Below are 13,554 nucleotides of genomic sequence, written 5' to 3'. Positions count from 1 at the left end.
GCTATTCACAAATCCTCTCCTGTAGCCTCATGGGACAGTAAAGTGTTCATCGTATGCAAACTTCTGAATCTCACCGGGAGAATCATCCGGGTACTTTCTGAATTGGAACATTCTTTTTTTGTTACATACTGTTTTTCATATATAGTAGGGGAGTATGCGATTTCGGACACGTGCGCATTTCAGAAAGAGATAATATTAATTTCCTTCTACAGTTCCTCCTTCTATTGCTGATGAGGCCACAGAGCTTGTGGTGAGTAGACTGTCCCCGGTGGTCATCGGCTGCACTGCATCCGGTGTGCCTCATCCTGTCTTATACTGGAGCAAAGATGGATTGAGACTTGCTAAAGATGGAAAGGGCTATACGATACTACCGTCAGGTTAGCTTTATATATTTATAGTGTGAAAAAAAAGGAACGGCTGAAATTTATAGTTAATCTAAATATTACATTTTGTCCTTGGTTCCTCGCAGGTCCTCTTGAGATCACAGCTGCCGATCTAAGTCACTCAGGCCGTTACTCTTGTGTGGCCAAGAATGCTGCAGGCACCGCACACCGACACGTTCAGCTCACAGTACATGGTATGAGATATGCAGAAACACTTAAACCATTTATGATTTTAAATATGCCTCTTTATTTTATTTTTGTCTAATTAAGATCACATATAACAAATGCTAATGTGAGGCTCCACATTAATTTCTTTCTATACCATTTTTGTCATTTGGACATTTGTTCGATGAATAATTTTCTGCATTTATATTTTATAGAACTTCCGGTGATACAGTCACACCCGTCAACACTGGATGTGATTTTGAACAATCATGTGACCCTGCCCTGCAGAGCAACGGGCTCCCCTCGCCCAACTATTACCTGGCAGAAAGAGGGCATCAACATTTTTACTGCAGGTGAAAGCAAAATCGGCATGCCATGGAGATAATTGGCTAGCTTTTCATATGTTCAGTATCATTTAATTCATTACTTGATTATTTTAATTAATTTAAATCAGAGGTCTTCAACCCTGCTCCTGGGGACCCACTGACCCACAGGTGAAGCTAATCAAGAGCTTCAGGATCACTTATTGAAAATACATAGGCACGTGTGCTGAAGCAGGTTGGAAATAAACTTTGCAGGACAGTGGCTCCCCAGGAGCAGGGTTGAAGAGCTCTGCTGTATTGTATTACACACACTACCATTTAAAATGTTGTGGTCATTAAACATTTTTTTGTGATTTATTTTGATAAGTCTCTTATCAATGTTGAAAACGTATTGTATTGCTTAATTTTTGTGAAAACTGGTTATTTTTTTCAGGATTCTAAATTGACTAGAAAGTTCAAAGGAACAGCATTTATTTTAAAAAAAAGAAAAAAAAAGAAAAAAGTAACATAAAATACTTTACTGTCACGTAAATTTTAAACTTAATTTAATGCAAATCAAAGTATCATTTTTTTTTATTATTTCTTTTTTTAAATCTTACTGATCCCAAACTTTTGAATGGCAGTAATTATTATTTAAAATTGATTGGATATTTAATTATGAATTTATTAATTTAAATAATTTAACACAAACTACTATTCTTCATCAGGAGGTGGTTTTACGGTGCTCCCCAATGGTGGTCTGCAGATCTCTAAAGCCAGAGTCGAGGATTCTGGAACCTACATGTGTGTGGCTCAGAATCCAGCAGGCACTGCACTAGGGAAGACCAAACTCAGAGTTCAAGGTTAGGCGCACACATAGGCTGTGATAAAAGTTAAGATATCTATGGGAAATGGCCTCTCAACTGTTATACATTTCACTTCTCTTGCAGTGCCCCCTATCATAACATCGGTAGTTAGGCCGTATACTGTGACACTAGATGCATCTGTAACTCTGCAGTGCCACTCAGAGGGTTTCCCCACTCCTTCTATCACTTGGTACAAGGACGGGCAGCTGCTGATCGAGTCCGTGCGCCAGCGGGTCCTCAGCACAGGGGCGCTACAGATTGCCTTGGTCCAACCTGGAGACACAGGAAGATACACCTGCACTGCTGCTAATGTGGCTGGAACCACTAGTCTAGAGATGAGCCTTACTATACAGAGTGAGTCAAGGGGATGCTGTAATAGATGGACTGGATTGAATGAATGGCTTCATTGTACAAGTGATTTGGGAAAAACTGAGATGGATGAATTGATAAATATTATAACTGTTGATAATATTGTTTGTTGTACTGATCGTAAGTTATTAATAGAATAACTTATTTTTTTATACAATATTTTTTGTAAAATATTGGTAGAATTTTTTTTGTGATTAATGATCCTAATAAAAACAATTACTATTAATCTATTACAATCACTATTATCAAGTATAATATTGTTAGAATGTTAAGTAAAATGTTGGTAGAATATCTTTTTTATAATTTTTAATTAGTTGATGTATGTTATTAGTAATAATTTATTTTATGATTTATGTGATGAATAATAATAATCATGATGATCTGGTAGAATAAATTTGAGGTAAAATATTTGGTTGAATGTTTTTTATTATTTTTATTATTTGATTTATGTGATTGATAGATATATATTTTTTATTTAACACATTTTTTGTGAATTATAATAATAATAATAATAATGTAATTTCTTTCTTTCTTTCTTCTTCCTCTCTACCTCAGTACCTCCTTCTATTCGTGTTGGGGAGTCAGAGGTGTCCGTGGTGGAGAACACCCAAGCTTTATTGACCTGTGTGGCAGATGGGGTCCCACAGCCCACCATCACCTGGGAGAAAGATGACATTGCACTTACCGACAACACTGGAGAATATACAATCCTGCCCACAGGAGAGCTGCTCATAGACACTGCAAAGGTCAGAGTCCCAATCTTTAAACTGCTTGCATTCAGAGTGTTTACATATTATAACAGTTTGTGTATGTAGCCTGAGGATTCTGGGAGTTACACGTGTGTCGGAACCAACTCAGTTGGGCAGGACAGTCGCACCATCAGTCTGTCTATCCACACACATCCAGCCTTCACTGAGCTCCTGGGGGATGTGGCTCTCAACAAGGGAGAGCGCCTCCTACTGACCTGTGGTGTCACCGGCATCCCTTCACCCAAGATCACGTGGGCATTCAACAACAATATTATCCCTGGTATAGATCATCTTTCTAATTGAGCCTACAAATATCCTCAGTTTACATCCCCTGTTGTTCAGCACTTTTAGTAATGCTGCATGTGTCAATAAACTGTTCTGATAATTGGGAAATTATTGTTTCCGCCCACAGCCCACTATGATCATTTTAATGGCCACAGTGAGCTTGTTATTGAGCGTGTCAGTAAGGACGACTCGGGCACTTATTCCTGTGTGGCTGAGAACAGCGTGGGATCCATCAAATCTCTAGGATTTGTATATGTTAAAGGTAAACATCAACAAGCACTGTTATGTGATGACTTGATCTGCTTGTATAATCGAAAGTTAATCAAGAAAAATCTGTCCAATTTCTCCAGAACCACCAATAATAGACGGAGATGTTCATTCAAATCGCATTGAGCCGCTCGGAGGGAATGCCATACTTAACTGTGAGGTGCGAGGAGACCCTCTGCCCACCATCCAGTGGAGCAAAAAGGGCATTAATGTCCAGATAAGCAATCGAATCCGCCAACTTGACAACGGATCGCTTGCCATCTACGGCACAGTGGTACATAAATACAACACAACAGTCCTGCACACTACATTCGCAGATACAGCCACACAAATGTAAAGAATGTAATCTGCTCTGCATTTATATCTTTTAAAGGGATGATTCACCCAAAAGAAAATGTTTTACTCATCCCAATGTAGTTCCAGAAGATACTATTTCTTTAACTCCTGCAACAGAATGCTAATTACACTGGAAAAGAGTCTAATGTCTGCATTGTTTTTTTCTGCTGTGTGCATGTTTTTTTTGTGTGTGTGTAGGGAGGCACATCAAATTAACCTTCAAAATCTTATTGCAATCTCAAACAAAAACAACATTTATTTAAGGCCTTACAGATCAAGGAGAAAACATTTTTAAAAAATAGACTTTTTTTCTACAAGAAAATACCAAAATAGGCATTATTTTTACAACAGTATGAGGGTTAATATACATTGAACAAATGTTGCCATCAATCTTGGATACAACATTTCTTAATTTTCAAGATGTTTTGTATTTTTATCCTTTTTTAACACCCATAAATAATTAATGGGACTAACTTGTACTTTTTGCAGAGCGAAGATGCTGGAAATTACATGTGTGTGGCCACAAATGATGCAGGAGTAGTGGAGAGAACAGTTACACTGACCTTACAAAGTAAGTCTACAGTTCAAAACAAAAATAAATCCTTTAAAGTTATTAATTTGCAGTAAAAGTCACATAGAATACTCACAGAAAATAAACCATAATAATGATATTTATATAAAATTAAAAAGAAACAATTGTTTGTGTGACTGTAATAACACCAGTGATATTCCATAGGTTCTCCTACCATCACCGTAGAGCCAGTAGAGACAGTGGTGGACGCCGGTTCCACTGTGGTGCTAAACTGCCAAGCAGAGGGAGAGCCTGTGCCTTTCATTGAGTGGTCCCGTCAGGGGCGTCCCCTGTTGGGTAATGAGCACATCACCACACTGAAAAACGGTTCTCTGCGGCTCAGTAGTGCTCAGAAAGAGGACACAGCTGAGTATGAGTGTGTGGCCCGAAATTTGTTAGGCTCTGTGCTGGTACGCGTGACTCTCACTGTGCGAGGTAAGATTTGGACTTTTGTAAGTATTCAGATTATAATGTAGTTAGATGTATTACAATGGGTGATTGAATTGTGTGATTTTCGCAGTTCACGGAGGTTTCTCTGAATGGATGGAGTGGGGAGCCTGCAGTGTTTCCTGTGGCACAGGAGTTCAGAGGAGACTGAGACAGTGCAACAACCCGTTTCCTGCAAACGGAGGACGCCACTGCGTTGGTTCAGAAACAGAAATACGCAGCTGTCAAGGCAAACCTTGCCCAGGTGAATTAGTTTATCTTTTCATCCCTTTTGCTACTTCAGCAGGGCTATACATTGTGAGCATTTCACCATTTGTGCGTGAAATTTGTATTTTCAGGGTTCGTACGGGTGCTTGAAATCCTTGAAAGTGCTTGAATTTTGATGTTGTGTTTTCAAGGTTTGAAAAGTGCTTGAATTTTAGATAAAGTGCTTAAAAATGCTTGAAATTGTAACTATTTATTTTACAACAAAAACCTATCTGACTAAATAGTTTGTTTATTAAATGTAGAAATATAATATGTTGGAGAGCCTAAAATTAAACCTGCTGTGCTCGCGATCTGCCCGTCTATTTCCATGTGTGACTCCGCCCCCATGTTGTCGTTTCATTGAGCGTTGGCTGAAAGATGCTAAATTCGAATTTTGGATCAAACGGCCACAAACCCCACGAAGTGCCTAAAGTCTGCTAAAACACTTGCAGCTTTTCACTATAGGCGAGTCTGCTCTTTCGAGTCACATGAAAGGTAGGCTTACTCGTTGACTTTCAAGTAAGCTAACTAAAGTTTACTGTAGCCTAACGTACACATTAGCGCCTATTTGTTTAACTTGCGTTATTAACTGCTAGCTGGGAATTCGCATAAGTGACAGGGTACATTATGTAAAATGTGATAATTTAAGATTAGCATGTCCGTTATGGCATGTTCATTTGTGGAATAGGCAGTGAACCACAACGTTACGATAACCGTAACGTTAGCCACAAATCCGCAAATTAAAACCTACAAACGTTAGCTCAGTGCATAAAAATAGTGTCAGATGGTCATACAAGTAACTTAGTGCTGTCAAAAATATTGATGTTTTTGATATGGATCGATAATGAAATATCCGAAACGATACCTCTCCTCTTTACACCTGTTGCTCTCCCCTCCGCCTCCGGCCGGCAGGTTAACCCTCTGAACACTAACGCGCTCATATCTGAAGTGAGCACATAAATTATATTATATTATAAAGCCGACCTCTGACATACAAGTAAATAAAATAAAAAATAGTTCATTTTCCCAGCTTATTAATGGTCAAATACACACACAAAAATGTTACAATGTCACCTGGGTGTGTATTAACGTAAATACAGTCGTAAACAGTTCAGAAGAATGAGTAACAGGTCAGTGTTTTGATTCCACACTTGCGTCAGGTCTTAAAGGGGCAGCAGTTATTCAAACTACAAAAGACAAAAGATCACTTGCTGCTCTTTACTGATTAACTTGTGTAACTTTAACAGATTAATATGTATTTAATTTTTACAATGAAAATCCAATGTTATTTTAAATTTGATAACTTGTTTATTTTTTTTATTCAGTTTCTCGCCTGAATACAGTTAGACCTAGGTCTACCTGATTTATTTGTGCTATTGTTTTTGCTTATTTGTTCTTATTTTATTACTGTTTTCTCTTCTTTTTACCATTTTAAGTCAAGCTTTCTTGTGCTCTATGTAAGCTACTGCAACACAATTACCCCATTGTAGAACATGCACTGTAAGCATATTTGTGAGATAATTGTAATGTAATTGATCAATGTTTATGAAAAAAAAAAGCTTAAGCCTTATCATATAAAGTGATCTCTTGTGAAGAAATATTTGATTGCCTAGACATACACACACAAAAAAAGAAATTAATAAAAAATAGAAAAGGTCAATGAGCTGAATCCGATTGACTGTCTACCTCAAAGACGAATGTTTGCAGTTTTAAAATTTTCAATAAATGAAGTGAAAGTTAAGTGAACCCGTCAAGTGATTTTGTTTAGGGTAATTGTTTTTACAGTTACCCCAAAGGCAGGTTAGATAGTAAGCACAGTCTACTTAGACAGTGATACATTTAAAATAAATAAAATTTGTGATTTGGTTAAATATCTGATCCTTCTGCTTTACGAAACACAATTTTGGCTGTTTATAGCATTATTATCTTTTTAATGTGATGATAACACTAAATAATAATTTTGACAATGTATTGGTATGTAATTTACAGCGGTGTTAGGTGCTGGAAAAATCTTTAAAATGGACCTTGAAAGTGCTTGAAAAGTGCTTGAATTTGACCTTTGAAAAAGTGTACGAACCCTGATTTTATACACTTCTGTCAACACTACAAAAGTTCATTGAATTCAGTGATGGATTGCTTTAATTGCAAATTAATTGCTTTATTCAGCAAGGACACTGAATAAAAAGTTACGGTTAAAACATTTAATTAAATTACATTTTTTTCACTAAATGGTGTTCTTTTGAACTTTCTATTCATAAAAGAATAAAAAAGGGTTTAAGGTGTCTCCAAAATATTAAGCAGCACACCTATATCATATTTATATATAAGCAAAACTGTATAAGTCTTTTTTTTTAATCTTGAGCACTAAATTGGAATATTATAATGATTTTTGAAGGATGATTTGACACTGAAACTGGATTAATGATGCCATCACCAGAATAAATTATATTATAAAATATATCAAAATAGAAATAATTGTATTTTAAATGAATAATATTTTACAATTTTACTGTTTACCTGTATTTTTTTATCCAATAAATGTAGCCTTGAACAAACTTTTTTTAAACATTGAAAATAGTATAAACATAGCTCCATGCTATCTCTCTGCCCCCATAGTGGATGGTAATTGGTCTGATTGGTCTTCCTGGGAAGAGTGCTCTCGTACCTGCGGTCAGGGTAACAGGACTAGGGTGCGTACTTGTAGTAATCCTCCTGCCCAGCATGGAGGCAGAGCCTGTGAGGGCAAAGCAGTAGAAGCCATCATGTGTAGTATAAGGCCATGCCCAGGTGAGTGGAGGAGCATATCTTCTGTTTACACATGTATTGTGTTTTTATCAGTCTAAATGGCTTCTTATCTGTCAGTGGCAGGGAACTGGGGTGCCTGGTTGCTTTGGAGCCCTTGTAGTGAAACATGTGGCAAAGGGATGCAGACAAGAGTCAGACTCTGCAACAACCCTCCACCCTCATTTGAAGGACCATCGTGTGAAGGACCTGACTCACAGACACAAGTGTGCAATGAGAGGAATTGTCCTGGTGAGCGTTCTGGTGAAAATTATGATTTGTGTTATTTAAAGAGATTGTTCACTCAAAAATGAAAAAGTTGTGAAATTAAATGGGTAATGGATGTTCAGCTAAATATCCTTTTTTGTTTGACAAAAAGTCATACGAGTTTGGAACTTCATGAGTGTAAATCTAAAAAAGACTTATGTTTTCTTCTCTTATTCAACAGTGGATGGCAAGTGGTCATCCTGGGTAAGCTGGGGGGCATGTAGTGTTTCTTGTGGAGGCGGTACAAGGCAAAGGACACGTACCTGTGCAAGCCCCACCCCCCAGCATGGGGGACGGCAGTGTGAGGGAAATGACATCCACATTGATTTCTGCAACAATGAACCCTGTCCCAGTGAGTAAACACATTTCACATATGGCACACAGACATATTGGTGTAATGAAGGCTAATAATCTCTCTTCATAGTTCATGGTAACTGGGGCCCATGGAACAGCTGGGGCAGTTGTAGCAGGACCTGCAACGGTGGACAAATGCGTCGCTACAGAACATGCGACAATCCCAGACCAGCGAATGGAGGCAGAGCGTGTACTGGATCAGACTCGCAGAGCCAGAAGTGCAATGCAGCCAACTGCCCTGGTATATCCCTCTATCATTCAAAACATACACTACCGTTCAAAAGTTTGAGATCGGTAATTATGCTCCAAATAACTTATCTATATAAATAGCTTATCTATAAAATGTAATTAATTCGTGTGATGGCAAAGGTGAACTTTATCTGCCTATGCTCAAATCACTCTAATTTGCTGATTTGGTGCTCAAGTAACATTTCTTTCAGCATAGAAACTTCAAAAGAAGAGCATTTATTTGAAATAGACATTTTTTAGACATTCTTTTGATTAATTTTATGCATCCCCCAAAATAAAAGTACATTTCTTGCAAAAAAAAATGCAAATGCATTTTACTGGCCCCAAAACTTTTGAACTAGCGTATAGTGCACAACAAATATCCACTCTATAGTTGCTATATATTAATAAATATACAAGAGAAGCTACTTAAATGTAATATTTTGTAATTAATTTTGACCATAACTGATTATATACCTTTCTGTGCTCTGTCTATGTATGTGTGAAGTTGATGGTAAATGGGGTTCATGGGAGTCCTGGGGTGAATGTTCAGCATCCTGTGGAGGTGGAGAACGGACACGTGTCAGACTTTGTAACAATCCATCACCTAGCAACAGCGGTCGACCCTGCCCAGGAGACTCCACCCAGTTATCAAGATGTAACATACAACCATGTCCAGGTACAACTAACTATATAGGGTTCTTAATCAAGATTTTCATCAAGAAAAATATTAATGATTTAAAATGGTTTTGAGTGTCATGAATTATTTTGTATTTGTATTTTATATATACACATCTATACACAGTGCACACAATACCTCTGCACTTATTTTAACATGGAGACAATAAATAGTGAACAACGTTTACTAAAAAACTAACAAACCAGATTTACTTATTTAAAAAAAGTAACTGATTTGAATTTTTTTTTTAATTTAAAAGTTATGCATTTCTTTCTTATTTCTATATTCTTATTACTTAAAAAAGTGATCTGATTACACAACTCACTTTTAATACATTAACCTATATACTGGGAATACAAGTGTTTGACAGCTATAGATAAATACAGTGGCTATAAAGGAACAAAACCCATATCTTTATATAGGCCTAGAAAATTATTTTTATTCAACATGCCCCCAATGCTGGTTAATTTTTTACCTTGATTTAAATTGAACTAAACAAGATATGATTATACTCATTCATTATCTACATTTTTCCACTTGTCTCTCTAAGGTGGCCCTCAGAAAGCGAGAGGAAGTATCATTGGGAACATTAATGATGTGGAGTTTGGCGTTGCTATCCTCAATGCCACCATTTCTAGCAGTCCTACTGGAGGGAGAGATATACAGGCCACCATCACTAATATACCAAGGAGTCTGGGTCAGTCTCTGCTGCTCAGTTTTTGTCACGAGCAGCAATGCATCATATTTAATATGCCATATGTAAAATATTTGGCAGTATATTAATTATTTTTTTATGTGGCAATGGGGTTGTAGTTTAAAGATTAACAAAAACTAAAAAGAAATTAGCAATTTAAGTTGATGCTTGTATATGTTCTGCTAAATCATTCAGGCTCTGCTATGAGGAAGTTGATTTCCATCCTGAACCCCATTTACTGGACAACAGCACAGGAGCTGGGTGAAGCTGTCAATGGCTACACTCTTACAAATGGCCTCTTCAGACGCGAAACTCAGGTGGAGTTTGCCACAGGTAAGAGGAATCAACTTGATGAGTTTCAATCCTTGTTAACTCCATTTTTCCTCAAAGGTTTCTTCATTAATTTGTTTGTGTTGACTGTAGGAGAGATTCTTCGGATGACCCATGTGGCACGTGGGCTGGACTCAGATGGAGCGCTTCTGCTGGACATCGTAGTAAATGGACACATCCTGCAACTGCCCTCCAATGCAGACATCAGTCTCAAGGTGGAATCTCCATCACTGAATTCAATAACTGTTCAATAACCTTTTTATATTTTGAAAATAGAATGCAGCACAATGTAAACTTTATCACATTAAAATATATTTTTCAACTCCAGGACTACACTGAAGACTACATCCAGACTGGTCCTGGTCAGTTGTATGCTCTGTCTACACGTATGTTTAGTATAGACAGGGTGAGTGTACCTTACTCGTGGAATCATACCATCACATACGGACCCTCCAAAGGAAAGATGCCCTATCTGGTGCAGACACTCCACGCCTCGGCTATCAGTGCTCTGTACCGCCCACTAGAAGAGATGCTGGAGTTTGCCATCCATGCCACTATTGCTAAAGGTACGATACATAAATACATTAGTAAAGATAATCATTTAGTATCAGTGATGTATCAGTCATCATACTGATTTTTTTATTAATTTATTTGATTTGGTTTAATTATTTAATTTTATTTAATGTAATTGTATTTCTTTTTTATTCTTTTTGATTTCATTATTTATATTATTTATGATAATCAAATCAAATTATTTTTATTAAATTACATTTTACATTTCAAGAATTACATTTAAATTGAATTATTGAATTGCCTTTTAATTGAATTTGATTTGATAATCATATTTAATTTAAATCATTTGATTTAAACTTTAATTTAAATAATTACTTTGATTTGATGATTTAATTTATTTGTTTTGAAGATATCATGGCCTATATGTTTCCAAATCAAGCTTTTTCACTGCTGGATTTTAGAAATACTAAAAAAATAAAAAAATAAATCAATTTTTCTTCTCTATATTACAATGTTTTAATGCCTGGTTCAGTTTATTGTAATGCAAAATTTATATAACAACGCATCCCTAAACATCATACAAATTACAAAACATCATACAAATATCATTATTATTTAGATTTGTTTTATTTAATAGTTTATATGAGTTTTAAAAACTATCCCTCTCCTATTACAACATATTTTTGTCCTCAGGAGAGCGCAGTAATCAGTGTCCCAGTGGTTTTCAACTGGACCCTGCTGGGCCATATTGTGCAGGTACAGTCAGACAATACCTTTACTGTATAATACAGATAATAGTCATCATTTGTGGAAATACAAGGAGTTCTTTCTTTGATGAGATTCTGTGCTTGTCCTTTTTTTGCTGATGAAGATGAGAATGAGTGTGTGGAGGGAAATCCCTGCTCACATGCTTGCCACAATGCTATAGGCACGTACTACTGTTCCTGTCCCAGAGGACTCACCATCTCAGCTGATGGCAGAACATGCCAGGGTACAGAAGTGATTTTAAACTGTAATAATATTTCACAGTATTAGTGTTTTTACTGAATTTTTGATCAAACAAAATGTAGCCTTGGTTAGCATAAGAGACGTCATATATAAGACACTTATAAAAATATATAAATAAATCCTACCAACCCCAAACTTTCAACGGTAGTATATGATCTGTTATTTCTGTAATCTAAGTTGAACAGCTGCTTTAATTTCTGTTTACCATAGATATTGATGAGTGTTCACTTGGTGGGCACATGTGCCATGATGGACAAGACTGTGAGAACACCATTGGCTCCTATCGCTGTGTGATGCGCTGTGGGCGGGGCTTTAGAAGAACAGCAGATGGGCTGAACTGCTTAGGTGACAATTGTCCCCTAGTTTTATAAGTTTATTTATGTATAATGTTTATCTGTGTACTTGTATATGGCATAGTCTTATATGATTTCTATTCATCATCTTCATCTTAGCATACATTTCATTTGCTTTAATCTTGCTTCTACAGATGTGAATGAGTGTCAGGAATCCAACCCTTGCCATCAGCACTGTCTAAACACCATTGGCAGCTTCCGCTGTGCTTGTGAGCCAGGGTACCAAATCAGGAATCGGCGCTGTATTGGTACACTGTCTCATGGTTTAAAGCTTAGTCTTGTTGGGTTTGTACAATTATGCAACTGAAACTAAAGTTATGATTTTTTCTCCTCAGACATAAATGAATGCAAACAGAGAGTGTGTCGCTCAGATCAACAGTGTAAAAACACACGTGGTGGATACACTTGTATTGACCTCTGCCCCACTGGCATGACCAAAGGAGGCAATAACACATGCATAGGTTTGTGAAGATCTTATTGCTCATATACATATACATAAATGTGTTTATATATTAAGTGCTTGGGAAAAATTCATTGGATGTGATTAAACACGAAAAAATTTCCCCAGCACTAGTGTGTGTAAAGCTTTAAATTAATAAAACAAGTTTTGTTTATATTTAAAATAAATATTAATTGTATTATTTATACTTTTTTGATTGCATAATTAGATTATGATCAAATCAAATAATACATTTTTATTCTGCTTGTAGATATTGATGAATGCCATGATGGCACACATCAGTGCAGGTATAATCAGATCTGTGAAAACACCAGAGGTAGCTACCACTGCACTTGCCCGAGGGGGTACCGCTCTCAGGGTGTGGGCCGCCCCTGCCTTGGTACGTAGTGTTTCCCCACATCTAACTTTAATCCTCTCCCAAAAATCCTACATGGTTGCTGCTCTCCTGCCAAACGCCACCCTGCATTCCTCCCTTCATCTTTACCTACCTCATTCTTTTGCTACAGTTCATTTCTTTGTGCCAACCCTCACCTAAACAGCATTCAGAACCTGTGATGTCACTTCCTTTCGCAAAGCTTGCTTATTTTGCCACAGTGTTTTTAAACTAACCAACCTATAACCGTAAGTAACAAAGAAGACACAGTCACTGATACCAAATCAAGGATCCAAGTCTCTGAGCTGCTAAAGATGTAATTGTGAGGGATATTGTACCGGTAAGTACGTAGGTTCACACTTACAGCAAGGCCAGCACGACTATAATTACTTCCTCTATCTGTTCCTCTATCTTTGACCTTACCCCTCAACTTCCTGCTTGGGATTCTCCCCAGAAGTGCTATGCTTTGCTGTGGCATTTTTTAAAATGTCCTTTAGTGACAGTTTTGGCATTCAAAGTTTATCTTCA

The 13,554-nt window shown here is 37.0% G+C and overlaps 1 protein-coding gene across 2 annotated transcripts in view; it reads left to right on the top strand.

Annotated features, from left to right (window-relative positions):
- The window catches only part of hmcn1 (hemicentin 1), a 97,384-nt gene that overhangs the window by 79,983 nt on the left and 3,847 nt on the right, over positions 1-13,554 (top strand). For both annotated transcript variants that reach the window (XM_067417756.1, XM_067417755.1), the window contains exons 77-103: positions 213-377; positions 470-577; positions 764-901; positions 1,579-1,713; positions 1,801-2,070; positions 2,641-2,831; positions 2,901-3,114; positions 3,247-3,381; positions 3,470-3,660; positions 4,212-4,293; positions 4,459-4,728; positions 4,814-4,984; positions 7,603-7,773; positions 7,849-8,019; positions 8,216-8,386; positions 8,459-8,629; positions 9,125-9,295; positions 9,846-9,992; positions 10,185-10,322; positions 10,413-10,534; positions 10,648-10,885; positions 11,526-11,588; positions 11,704-11,823; positions 12,051-12,185; positions 12,328-12,441; positions 12,529-12,654; positions 12,904-13,032. In XM_067417756.1, coding sequence (XP_067273857.1) covers positions 213-377; positions 470-577; positions 764-901; positions 1,579-1,713; positions 1,801-2,070; positions 2,641-2,831; positions 2,901-3,114; positions 3,247-3,381; positions 3,470-3,660; positions 4,212-4,293; positions 4,459-4,728; positions 4,814-4,984; positions 7,603-7,773; positions 7,849-8,019; positions 8,216-8,386; positions 8,459-8,629; positions 9,125-9,295; positions 9,846-9,992; positions 10,185-10,322; positions 10,413-10,534; positions 10,648-10,885; positions 11,526-11,588; positions 11,704-11,823; positions 12,051-12,185; positions 12,328-12,441; positions 12,529-12,654; positions 12,904-13,032 — 4,257 coding nt within the window. The remainder of the gene's footprint in view (positions 1-212; positions 378-469; positions 578-763; positions 902-1,578; positions 1,714-1,800; positions 2,071-2,640; positions 2,832-2,900; positions 3,115-3,246; positions 3,382-3,469; positions 3,661-4,211; positions 4,294-4,458; positions 4,729-4,813; positions 4,985-7,602; positions 7,774-7,848; positions 8,020-8,215; positions 8,387-8,458; positions 8,630-9,124; positions 9,296-9,845; positions 9,993-10,184; positions 10,323-10,412; positions 10,535-10,647; positions 10,886-11,525; positions 11,589-11,703; positions 11,824-12,050; positions 12,186-12,327; positions 12,442-12,528; positions 12,655-12,903; positions 13,033-13,554) is intronic.

The sequence above is a fragment of the Pseudorasbora parva genome, chromosome 15 (assembly GCF_024679245.1).
Source record: "Pseudorasbora parva isolate DD20220531a chromosome 15, ASM2467924v1, whole genome shotgun sequence".
Lineage (NCBI taxonomy): Eukaryota > Metazoa > Chordata > Actinopteri > Cypriniformes > Gobionidae > Pseudorasbora > Pseudorasbora parva.
This window is presented reverse-complemented; position numbering and strand designations above follow the sequence as displayed.